The sequence below is a fragment of the Lepidochelys kempii genome, chromosome 20, assembly GCF_965140285.1.
Source record: "Lepidochelys kempii isolate rLepKem1 chromosome 20, rLepKem1.hap1, whole genome shotgun sequence".
NCBI lineage: Eukaryota > Metazoa > Chordata > Testudines > Cheloniidae > Lepidochelys > Lepidochelys kempii.
Window position 1 is genome coordinate 4,834,398 of NC_136399.1, and position 13,042 is coordinate 4,847,439.

The 13,042-nt window shown below is 43.0% G+C and overlaps 1 protein-coding gene across 3 annotated transcripts in view; it reads left to right on the forward strand.

The window, feature by feature from the left end:
* SLC4A8 (solute carrier family 4 member 8) overlaps positions 1–13,042 on the forward strand; it is a 72,998-nt gene that overhangs the window by 29,113 nt on the left and 30,843 nt on the right. For all 3 annotated transcript variants that reach the window (XR_012155693.2, XM_073318321.2, XM_073318320.2), the window contains exons 3-10: positions 558–692; positions 3,081–3,216; positions 4,270–4,430; positions 7,203–7,391; positions 8,878–8,969; positions 10,869–11,026; positions 11,439–11,526; positions 12,644–12,790. Coding sequence is in view for 2 of the 3 variants with exons in the window: in XM_073318321.2 (XP_073174422.1) it covers positions 558–692; positions 3,081–3,216; positions 4,270–4,430; positions 7,203–7,391; positions 8,878–8,969; positions 10,869–11,026; positions 11,439–11,526; positions 12,644–12,790 (1,106 nt within the window). In the remaining variant the exon portion in view is untranslated. The remainder of the gene's footprint in view (positions 1–557; positions 693–3,080; positions 3,217–4,269; positions 4,431–7,202; positions 7,392–8,877; positions 8,970–10,868; positions 11,027–11,438; positions 11,527–12,643; positions 12,791–13,042) is intronic.

Consider the following 13,042-nt stretch of genomic DNA (forward strand, 5'->3'; position numbering starts at 1 on the left):
AAATTCTGATGTTTTGCTCAACTCTATCATTGTACGACCTAAGTCAGCGGTTCTCAAACTTTAGCAACCTGAGGACCCCCATTTTGATGTCAAATATTTTGCAGAGCCTCAAGCCCTCTGCTCAGCCCCAGGTCCTGCCCCCACTCCACCCCTTCCCCCAAGGCCCCACCTCTTCCCACCCCCCGCTCCACCCTTGCCCCTCCTCTTTCTGCCCCCTCCCGCAAGCGTGCCCAGTCCTCACTCCTTCCCAGTGCCTCCTACACGCCGCTGAACAGCTGTTGCCGAGCGTGCGGGAGGCTCTGGGAAGGAGAGGGAGGAGTTGAGGGACAGGGAGGAGTTGATCAGCGGGGCCCGCGGACCTCCTGGAGTACCCTCGTGGACCCGTTTGAGAAACACTGACCTAAGTGTTGTTTTTTTTTTTTTTACTGACTTTTAACGTTATAAGTTATGAAGAGCAGCGATATGAAGAGCAATGTTATGCCATGGGCACCATTCATCTTGACAGGCACTGTGGGGCCAAGAGTGACACTGACTAATGCGCTTCTGCTTTGTTGCAGGGCACAGAACACTGTACGTTGGGGTACGGATGCCTTTGGTGAGACAAAGCCACAGACATCACAGGAATCATGGCCAAAAACATAGGAAACGAGACCGGGCGAAGGGAGCCATTCAAGAAGAGCAGGAATCTCATGGTAAATAAAACCTCAGGCTAATGTATGATGGGAACATAGTGTGCGTTTAATGATGGAAGCATAACTTATGTAGGTAATGGGAATAAATATTTTTTAGTCGATCCATCGATTCCGATGCCAGAAGGGACCATGATGATCATCTAGCGTGACTCCTGTATTACACAGGCGGGAGATCTTCCCCAAAATAGTTCTTAGAACAGATCATTTAGAAAAACCCAGAGTCTTGATTTGAAAGTTATCAGGGATGGAGTATCCACCACGAGAGTTGGTAAATTGACTGGTGTTGCTTTTCTTGGGATAACATGGGGCACTGGACGTTGAAAGTTCATTGCCCAATCTCACCCCAATGAAAGCAACATCTGAAATTTTTAGTCGTTTTAGTTGCTCTGAAATAGTTGGAGCCAATCTCGTGCTAGTTAGCGTGTACGAAAATTAAGAGGGGAAATCCTGGCTCCACTGAAGTGAGTGGGAGCTTTTGCTTCATGAGGGCCAAGAATTTACTCCTAGTAATTCAGTTTATGATCAGCATTTATTATTTGTAGAGGAAGCACCCAGAGGCCTCTACTAGGATCGGGGCCCCATTATGCTAGGCGTGATACAGACACATAGCAAGCAGCGATCCCTGTCATAAAGGAGCTTACAGTTGAAATAGATAAGACAGAGGAAAGGTGGAAGAGAAACATGCAGCATACCAGCAAAGTTATCCAAGTGAAAGCTGGGAACAGTCGTGTTATTTCATGATTCGTTTTTACTTTTTGGCTCTGTTCTTTTCTTTGGGGGATTTTTAATTTGCAAAATACATTTATAATAATAGAATCACAGAAAGGTAGGCCTAGAAGGGACCTCAAGAGGTCAGGTAGTCCATGCCCTTATACTGAGGCAGGACCACATATACCTTGCCAGGTGTTTGTCTAACCTGTTCTTAAAAACCTCCAATCACTGGGATTCCACAACCTGTCTTGGAAATCTATTCCAGTATGTAACTATCCTTCTTGAATAGCTGGAAAGTTTTTCTTACTATCTAACCTACATTTCCTTTGCTGCAGATTAAGCCAATTATTTCTTGTTCTACCTTCAGTGGATGTGGAGAACAATTAATTGCTGTTCTCTTTGTAACAACCCTTAACATATTTGAAAATGGCTATCCTGTCCCTTCTCCCAACCAGTCTTCTTTTCTCAAGACTAAACATAGCCATTTTTTTAAAACCTTTTCCTCATCTGTCACGTTTTCTAGATCTTTTATTATTTTTTTTTGCTCTTCTCTGGGCTCTTTCCAATTTTTCCACATCTTTCTTAAAGTGCGGCGCCAAGAAGTGGACGCAGTACTCCCGCTGAGGCCTTGCCAGTGCTGAGTAGCGTGGGCCAATTACCCCCAGTATCTTACATATGATACTCCTGGAGTAGGGGTGAGGTGAGATGGGGAAGTATGAATTAGCGGAAAAGACAGAGGCATTAACTGAAAGGTCACTAACATTATGATGTATTTAGGACCAAACTCAGTAGGGAATTTGGGGTGTTGCCATGACAATACTCAACACTGGGGCTTTATTCTGTTATGTTTTATGTAAATCTACTTGCTGTAACGTCTCATGCGAACAACATCATGTAAACATGGGCCCTCTTTTTGGGGAAGTGATAGTATCTTAGTCCCAGATTTGTACTTGCTCAGCACTTGCATTTATTTAAAACGCCTGTTAATCAAGTGTTTTGAATTTTTCCTTCTACTTCTTCTCCTTTTATTATTATTAATTATGTTACTGATCTGGTAGTGTCTGGATGTTCCAGTCATGAGCTAGAACCCGGTTGTGCTAGGTGGTGTATAAACATAGAACAAGAATCCCTGCTCCAAAGAGCTCATGGTCCAAATAATGCAATTTTTTACAAATTTTATCACAGGTGCTGACTTTCTAATTTCCCGGGGCGGGCGCGGGGAGAGGGTGCTTGACTCGTGCTCTGCCAGAGGCCCCGCCCCCACTCCACCCTTTCCCCCAAGAGCCCACCCCACCTCGTTCTGCCCCCTCTCCTGAGCGCCTCGTCCCACCCCTTCTCCCTCCAGGACCTCCTGCACGCCGCTGAACAGCTGATCTGCGGTGGGCGGGAGGTGCTCGGTGGGAGGGAGAGGAGCTGATTGGCGGGGCCGCCGGTGGGTGCTGAGCACCCACTTTTGTTTTCTGTGGGTGCTCCAGCCACAGAGCACCCATGGAGTCGGTGCCTATGAATTTTATATTTGGCTTCTGACATGTGGGTTGGTTTGAAACCAAGCATCTTTGGCATGCTGTTTCTTTTCGATACATATAACAATGAGCAACCTCTTCCTTTTAAATGTGGCATTTTTTGAATGGCGTAACCTGGTCACAGCAGATGCCTCTTTAATTGTTTGTTAATTAGACACCCCGTCTCAGCGAGTTCAGTTTATCCTTGGTATGGAGGAGGATGAGGAGCATGTTCCCCATGATTTGTTCACAGAGCTGGATGAAATCTGTGTGAAAGAAGGGGAAGATGCAGAATGGAAGGAAACGGCCAGGTGACACAAAGCTATATACTCCACCGGCTCAATGAAACTGAATGTGTTTTTGTGACCTCCCATCAGGCCATGTTTTTGGTCCCATTTCCTTGAAGTGCTGCCCAGTGACACCACCTGCTGGAAGAAGAGATGCTGCTGCTAGACAGGGCTTTCATAGTCTTGTCATTTCTAGAGTGTGACTTGGTAAAGCAGTGTGGGAGGAAGATATGATGCAGATCCCTTGTATATAGCACAGCACCTCTGCTTTTTCATGCACCTCTGGTGTAATAACAGCATGTGGAAGAATCAAAGGCAGGCATGTTGATGTACAGACATGGGGAGGCAGTGTAATCCAGTGATCAGTGTGTTAGCCTGGGCACATGGGAGACCCAGGTTCATGTCCCTGCTCTGAGACAGGCTTGCTGTGTGACCTTGGGCGAGTCACTTAGTCTCTTTCTGCCTCAGTTTCCCATCTGTAAAATGGGGACAGTAGCGATGCCCTGCATCACAGGGGCTTGGGAAGCTAAATACATTAAAGACTGAGAGATGCTTAGGTACTAGGATAATGGGCACCATATAAGATAGAAAGGCATGATGTTGCGAGGAAAAATGCTTTAAAGATTATGAGGCATTTGTGCATTATACTAAAAACATAAAAATGGTCATACTGAGTCAGACCAAAGGTCCATCTAGCCCAGTATCCTTTCATCTGACAGAGGCCAATGCCAGATGCTTCAAAGGAAATTAACAGAACAGGGCAATCATCAAGTGACCCATCCCCTGTCGTCCAATCCCAGCAGCTGATCTGCCTTATGTAAAATAAATATAAAATAGACCCTTCAGCACATTATTAGAGCTGGTGGAAATTTCTGCCTCAGCTGCTTAAAAAACAAAATGTGCACTCGATCCTCTTCCCTTCTCCAGCTTTGAACCGTTAATTGAGTTACCGAATGTCTGTTGTATAGATTTCAAACACAGCTTTGTATCTCTGCAACACCTGCTTAAGAGTATTTTCACTGGAAGTGGTCGCTGCCGGTACGGTATTTATTTGTGTTTGGTTTGCCATGCTTCCAGGTGGCTGAAGTTCGAAGAGGATGTGGAGGATGGAGGAGAACGCTGGAGCAAACCCTATGTCGCGACACTTTCATTACACAGTCTCTTTGAGCTGAGGAGTTGCATCATGAACGGGACTGTCCTTCTGGATATGTGCGCCAACAGCATCGAGGAAATTGCAGGTACCGCTCTAGTGAGGGATCAGTTGTGTCATGTCAGAGAAAAAAGCTTCAGGGAATATCCTTGTGCATTTTTGAAGGAAATAAATTCCCTTTGCACCATATTTGTTCCTGCAAAATCCTAGGTAGGGATGTCATCAAAACAGCAAATGTTAAGCAAATATGCACAGAAACCGAACTTTAGGTTTGGAATCATGATTTTTCCACCCTGAAATCCTGATTACATTCATCCAAGCAAGGTCTGGAAACAGACCATGTGACAATCAAAAGAGTGCATCTTTCAAATATCAAATTCTCTCATGTTTTACAGAATGAGAATGATTCAGAGAAATCATTTGGAGAATAACTTCAGATAACAGAAACGAGTCTCATAGGTTAACATGCTGTTGTTGTAGTAGAAGTGTATGTCTGGACCATTTGGGGTCAGAGAAAGAGGTAAAATTCATTGAATAAACTATTTGTTACAAATAATTCACCTACGTTTATTCTGTTTTAAGACACGGGAATCTGTGTGAACTGCGCAACTTCTTTAAGGGCTTATCTACTTAGGAAAACAGTCCAGACTAGCTATTGCAGGCATGAACTCCCCATGTGGACACTTTTATTCCACACCAGGGGTGCTTGTATCTGGTTTAATTTAGTCCTTTTTGAAAATGGATTAAGCTAAACTGCAAAAAGGCACTTTTAGCGTTTGCCTACACATGAAAATTAATCCGGAATAAGGTAAGGTATAAATTTAAAGTGTAATAACTATTCCTGATTGATGCCATGAGTGGACACTCTTATTAGTTTAATCCAAATAGTTGGGATTAAGATAATTACATTATAAATAATTCAGAATATTGCACTCTTACTCTGGGGTAAGAACATCTGCACATGGAGATAATCCGGAATAGTTAATCCTCTTTAAACTCATGCCCCAATCTTATTTTGGATTGATTTTCATATGTGGACAAATCCTAATTCCGCATTACCTTAATCCATTTCCAAAGTGGATTGAGACCATTCAGAATAAATCAGAATAGTCGGTTTGGAATAACTCCCCATGTAGATAAAACCTTACTGTGGAATAAGCGTGTCCATACAGGAAGTTAGTGCAGAATAGAATAGAATCATAGAATATCAGGGTTGGAAGGGACCTCAGGAGGTCATCTAGTCCAACCCCCTGCTCAAAGCAGGACCAATTCCCGACTAGCTTTTGCACTTTATATTCAGTCCCTAGTTTATTTTGCAATGTGTAGACAAGACCTAACTTTCAAAGCCAGGCTTCCTTTGGCAGATGACCAAGTAATACATTTCTGTTGAGGAGATAATTGAGGGTAATTGAGAAAGCAGCTTTGTAGAAATTATTTTTGACTGGCAGGTCTCCATTCAAACTCTTTCAAGGTCTGGTGATGTCAGATCCGTTCTTAGAACATTCCTCCCCGAGTGCTGCCAGTTACAGTCAATTATCCAAGAAATCTCAGGGAAGCCAGTTATAGACTGGTTATAATTTGGTTAAATGTGTAGAGCAATGCAATCAGGAAAGAAAACTGCATTACTGAGAATGGGGAATAACAACTGCATTCGCTAAGCAGTGAATAATCATTTCGCAGAGACTTTTTAGCAAAGAAAAATTCCTGCCTCCGTTGAAAGACAAAGAATATGAGTACACAGCAGCTGGGAGTGTGCTTCTCTGCATGGTTAGACAGACGTGTGCTCGCTCTGCTTGAGTTAGCTGTCTGAGTAAAAGCCTGATCCCCTGGGTATGCACTCAGGGGGCTAGCCTGAGTCACTGCGTGTGCCACCGTGGCCATGCTGCTCCTTTTAGCATGCTAGCTCAAGCAGAACCAGCGTGTGTCTGTTTATCCATGCTGGGAAATACGTTCCCAGCAGCTGTGCAGGCATACCCAAAGATGTATTAACAATGCTACGTCTCCCTAAATAAGATTGCGTCGGCATTGGTTGGCTGTTCCGTCTGGCGGTAGTAATGCTCTCCTATGAGGCGTGCAACCTTGTTCCTGGCTTATCATGGGTTGAGAATATCACAGGTTTTGTTCTTTGATGGCTGGCTGGGGCTGTTGTGATTCTTGGAGTGAATCCACCAAAGTTACTGTCTCACCCTCTCTCTTCCTCAGTGTTTGGAAAGCATGTAGCCTGCTGTCAGCATGACTGCAATACGAACATGAGGGGGTGGTTTGCAGGGGGGAAGGATGATCTTGTGGTTAAGGCTTTTCACCAGGAAACAAAGGGGGAGGGTTTAATTCTCAGCTCAGGCATGGGCTTGATGGAGGTACTTAATTTGTGTGGTACCTCAGTTTCCCCCATGTGTGAAATGGGGATAGTCCTTTCCCATCATATGGGAAGGTTGTGGAGGTATAATTCAGATATGGGAATCTGTGATTGCTGTGGCCATGAAGTCTTTCTAAGCACAGAGCTAAATAAGAATAGTTTGGGGGCATGTTTAGTTCTGTCTGTGGTACTTACACGGCCTGCTTTACTGAGGACTCCGAGCACCTCCCATTCATTAATGCATTTATCCTCACAGCTCCCTCTGGGAGATAGAGTAATGCTATTATCCCATTTTACAGGTGTAACTGAGGCATAGGGAGACTTGCCCAAGGTCACACAGGACGTATGTGGCAGAGCAGGGACACAAATTCAGTCCTAGAATAGCGCCCTAATTACTGTACCACCCTTCCTATTGGCTTGTACATTTAGCACATGGACATTCATCAGTGACACAATCTGTACCTGTTGCAAGCTAGAGAATTGCCTTTTTTCCCCCGGCCCCAGATATAATCCTGGATCAGCAAGAACCAAGCAGTGAGTTTGATGAAAGCATGAGAGAGAGACTCCGGGATGCCCTCTTAAAAAAGCATCATCACCAGAACGAGAAGAAGAGGAACAACCTCCTTCCGATTGTCCGCTCTTTCACTGATGTCAGCAAGAAGCAGTCGGATCCACACTTATTGGACAAAACGGGTGAGGATTTCTGGGTCGCGTCTTCAGACAGCCTGACCCTTTGAGATGGGATTTTCCAAAAGCCTAAATCACCAAGGATTATCTATGACTTCACTGAAAAAAACCACAGTGTTGGTTTTTTACCTCATGATTAAAGCTGGAAAGCTGAGGGAATAACAGATTTTACGGTTTGCCGGCGGTTCGGAAAAATGAAATATTTTGCAATTTTTGTGAAGCAAAAAAGTAAAAAAAAAAAATAAAAAACCCACCTTATTTCAGGTCAAAGAAAATGCTCCATTTCAATGTCACGCATTTCAAAAATAACATTAAAGGAAATTTCTGTGCCGTGTGTCGTCTCGACCCAAAAGAAACATATTATTTTGTTTTGAAAATGTCGAAATGAAACATTTCAACGTTCTTGGAATTTTTTGTGGTTGTTTGTTTTTCTCGAGACGAACAATTCGGCCAAACTGATACGAATCCATGAAATGTTTCATTGTCACTGACTCTGCACGTTTTTGCTGAAAAAAGCTTCAGGCAAAAAACGGCGCTTAGTTCTAATGATGAAGCCGGCTGGCTGGTAGTTTTAACTCCTTAGCATTCATGCAATACGGATTGCTGTGTCACATGTATCAATGTAAATAAGGAGGAGTCCGGTGGCACCTTAAAGACAAACAGATTTATTTGGGCCTAAGCTTTCGTGGGTAAAAAAACCCCACTTTTTCAGATGCAACCCACGAAAAGCTTAGGCCCAAATAAATCTGTTCATCTTTAAGGTGCCACCAGACTCCTCGTTTTCGTGGGTATAGACTAACATGGCTACCCCTCTGATAAGTATCAATGTAAAATCTTAGTGGAGATAATGCATTTTAGGTGAGGGGTATACAATTAACCTCAAATAGCTACACTGAGGTCAAAACTACCCAGGCCTTGTAAAAGATACACCTTTTCCTGCAGTGAAGCTAAAGCCTTTAACATGTATTAGAAAAGAGAGGTTTCAGAGTAGCAGCCATGTTAGTCTGTATCTGCAAAAAAAACAGGAGTACTTGTGGCACCTTAGAGACTAACAAATTTATTAGAGCATAAGCTTTCGTGAGCTACAGCCCACTTCATCGGATGCAGGTGATCCTGTAAAACGCATGAAGCTATCGCTTGTCAAGACGCCCCAAAATAAGAAGACTTCTTGTAATGGGACTCAGGGAAATTGGGAGGAAGTTTTTATAAGGGTTTTCTTTTCTTTATTTCTCTTTAGTTATTTTGTTTTTTCATGATAGGACCTTGGGAGAAGGAGCTGATGTTCGGCAGCTCAAAAGCTGTTTATATATTTGCTCTAGAGTCCTTCTAGCTGATGGTAGCAGTGTGTGACTACTTAGCATCCATGCAAATACAATGCTGATCAGTACATCACAAGTACTAACTACTGTCCTGCAACCGTGTGTGTTGGCCAGAAATGGTGCACAGGAAGCATGCATGCTTCCTTGGGCTTTCTGATATCTTTTTCTTTTAGCAACGCACACGCTGTCTCCTCAGCCTGGCACTACCAATCTAGAAGTTAAAAACGGAGTGACCCAGGACACTAGTCCTATGGATTTAAGCAAGGTGAGAGGCTATGTGTGGCTGTCACTCAAGGTAAATACAAGCAATGTGGATAATCTGGTGGGCCCAGATGTTTCGAGAGCTCAGCATGCTGGGTGGCAATTAATTGACCTTTAACTATTCATGGTAAATAGGCCCAATGGCCTGTGATGGGATGTTAGAGGGGGTGGGATCTGAGTTACTACAGAGAATTCTTTCCTGGGTATCTGGCTGGTGAATCTTGCCCACACGCTTAGAGTTCAGCTGATCATCATATTTGGGGTTGGGAAGGAATTTTCCTGCAGGGCAGATCGGAAGAGGCCCTGCGGGTTTTTCACCTTCCTCTGCAGCATGGGGCACGGGTCACTTGCTGGAGGATTCTCTGCACCCTGAAGTCTTTAAACCACGATTTGAGGACTTCAATAGCTCAGACATAGGTGAGAGGTTTATCGCAGGATTGGGTGGGTGAGATTCGGTGGCCTGCATTGTGCTGGAGGTCGAACTAGATGATCATAATGGTCCCTTCTGACCTTAATATCTATGAGTCTATGAGGAGCCTGCTTGAAAAAACTGGCCATACATTTCATAATGGGGGGTGAAGTAGAGTTTGGTGACATTTTTTAGCCAAAGCTTTTTTGGCTAAAAAATGCAGATTTGGGTTGTCTGAAACCTTTTGGGTACTTGTGTTGAATTTGCTGAAATGTTTTAGCTGGGAAAAAAACGGCGGGAAAAAACCCAACACATGTTTTGGTTGCGACATTTTCTGACCGAATCATTTTGATTGGAAACAACTTTTCCTTTGGAATTTTACCTCAGTTCCATTAAAAAAAAAATACACGCCTCCCCTTGAAAAATGAAACAAAAAGTTTCTTTCAGGTTGAACAAAATATTTCATGTGACCCGAAACAATTATTTGCCCCCGTTTTTTTCTGGTTTGGGCCACAAACCAAAAAATTGGTTATTTGCAGAGGGCTAGTGCTGAGTGCTTTGACAGACATCCTTATTTAGGTGCCTAAACTGGAGGTGAGCTTTTTTAAAATCAGATCCTAATTGTGGGTGCTGAGAATTTGAAAATCTGTTCCTGAGTTCTTACAACTTGGTTTGGCCCTTGGGTTGGGCCATCTTGGCTTAACCATTTGTCCACTGAGATCAACCATTGGCATGTGATGCTTATTCCACATTGGGAGGTTATACTGGAATAACTATATAGATTTAAATTCACTCGTTATTAGAGCCGGGTGAAGTTTTTTTGAGGAATATTTTTTTGAGAAATTTGCCAAAAAAATAGATTTTTCCGGGTGGTGACACTTCACAAATTTGGGTTGAATTTGGCAAATAGTTTCAACAGAAAAAAAATTGTGTTTTTTTTTCCAAAAAGTCAAAGTACCCCAAAATGTCCCAAAACAGAAGTACCCCCAAAGACATTTCATTGTGGGTTGAACAAAACATTTTTGGTTGAAATGAAAATGAAATTAAAAGAAAAATTAGTTTCAGATCAACCAAAATGTTTTCTTTGACCAAAACCAATTTTTTTCTTCAGTTTTTTCCCCCCGTTTCATTACCAAAAAAAATCGAAAACATTCAGTTTTTGACTGGAACCGAACTGAATTTTGTTTCAGATTTTTTTGGTTTGCCCCCTCTTCCCCCCCCCGAACATAATATCAAATATTAGCTCATCTCTTCTCCTTAGATTATACAGAAAAAACTTTCCCATGTAAACAAGTCCAAAGGCATCTTTATAACAGTACAACTGCATCCATGCTACGGTTGTATCGATTTAATGATTTCAGTAGAAAAGCACGCCCTCCAACCAGAATAATTAAACTCATATAAAACCTGTGGAGAGAGCAGGCCTCAAAGGTGCAGCTGTTGATCTGCAGAAGTGACTCCTAATTGTCTGAAAAATTATTTCTTCATAATTAGGCGGAGCTTCATTTCATGAAGAAAATTCCTACTGGAGCAGAAGCTTCCAACGTTCTAGTGGGAGAGTTGGATTTCCTCCTTCGTCCCCTGGTGGTGTTCGTGCGTCTGACGCCAGCTGTCCTTCTCTCAGGCATGACAGAAGTCCCGATCCCAACAAGGTAAGGATGTTAAAAAACACTTTACCTTTTTTTAAAATTAAAAAATATTTAAAAATTAAATTAAAATATGTCTATATATTCAAATCTGATCCAAAAAAAATCTATGGAAAGTCCCAGTACACTCAGGCCAGCTTTACTCTTGTGCCTTTTATCAGCTCAGTGCACAGGGATGGGTTCCGAATGAACTCCATCCAGTGGGTGAAGTGAAGTTTTTAGAGAAGCAATACACTTAAAGGGAGAGATTTTCAGGGGCATTAATGTGCCTAACGCCCATTGCAAGTCTGTGAGCATTGTGTGCTAACTCCTGTTGAAGCTGATTTACTGTGCAGATCCCTTTGGAAACTTCACACAGTTTTTTTGCTCTTTACCAGGATTTTAATAAGGGCATTTTTTCTCTGTTTTATGTGGCCAGGTTCTTATTTTTCTTGTTGGGACCAGAAGGGAAAGCACATCAGTACCATGAGATTGGCAGGTCAATGGCTACTCTCATGACAGATGAGGTATGGTATGGCACAAGTGACAATTTCAGCTCTTCTCCTTTGCGTTTCCTTGTTTTCTGCCCTTTTCTAAATCATTCCCTCTCTCAGCCCAGGATTTAAGGGCATGTACTGTCTGTTTCCAGACTGATCAGATAAAGAATGAGATCAGGATGGGTGTGTAACACTAGGGAAGTTTGTTCTCTTCCCCAGCAGCAGCCAAAATCCAAATTTGCAAAATAGCTCAGCCCCCATTTAGGCATCAAAATAAGTGCCCGGCTTTTCAACAACTCCGCTCAAAGGCCCTTATTATGGGCGAGGAATAGGCTGTCTGAAAATTTTCCATTGAAACTGTTTTTTGATGGAAAGTTGAGTTTAATTTGAACGAAGCAAAATATTTTGCAAAAAGCGTGTTCTGTGGAACATTCTGATTTATTTGTTGAAAAAATGAGTGCCTGAAATTTGAAATATTTTAGTCAAAAGCTGAAATATAATGGCCAAATCCTGAAATATTTTGACTCTGAAATGCCACCCCAGTGCCTCATGGGACTTGTAGTTCAAGCACCTCAGGCTCCCATTCTCCTCTTTGTGCTGGGTTCCCCAGCCAGACTACATCTCCCATGATGCAGCACAGCCAGTGACTGTCCAAGAGGGGAGGCCATGGTTCATCATGGGAGATGTAGTCTGACCAGAGAACCTGGCTTTTACAGGACAATGGGAGCATGAGGTCAGCAAACTACAATTCCCATGAGGCAAATCAGTGGCATTTCAGAATCAAAATATTTTTGTTTTTTTAATTTTTCACTGAGCTCTTGAAATTTTATCTGGGAATAAACCTCATTCTCTGACCAGCTCTAGTCAACTAGCACTTGACAATCTGGCCCATTATTATGGTCTTTTTGTTATTACTCAAGTGAGGCAGTGTGATCTAGTGGATAAGGCACTCGACTGGGATTCAGGAGACCTGTTTTTGGTTCCCTGCTCTGTCTTTGAACTGCTGTGTGACATAGAATCATAGGGTTAGAAGGGACTGCAAGGGTCATCTAGTCTAACCCCCAAAGGGCAAGTCACTCCATCTTTCTTTGCCTCAGTTTCCCCTTCCCAAGCTAAGCATGCCTAACCCTTACTCTCTTATTTGTAGATTTTCCATGACGTTGCTTATAAAGCCAAAGACCGTGCTGACCTTGTAGCTGGTATTGATGAATTCCTGGATCAGGTGACGGTATTGCCTCCTGGAGAATGGGATCCATCGATTAGAATTGAACCACCGAAAAATTTACCTTCCCAGGTAGGTAACATTTTTCACTTCCAGAATAAGAGAGAGACTAGAATGGCTGACGGGGATGTCTGAGCAGGAACTGTACAAAAGAGACCCCTGTGAAGCAGTATGTCATACTGGACAGAGCACAGGACGGAACTTGAGACCTGGATTTTATTCATGGCTCTGCAACTGTCGTCCATGCTTGGGGCAAATCACGTCCCTCTTTCTGCCTCAGTTTCCCCATCTCTAAAATGGGGATCATCGCTAAGGCTACGACTT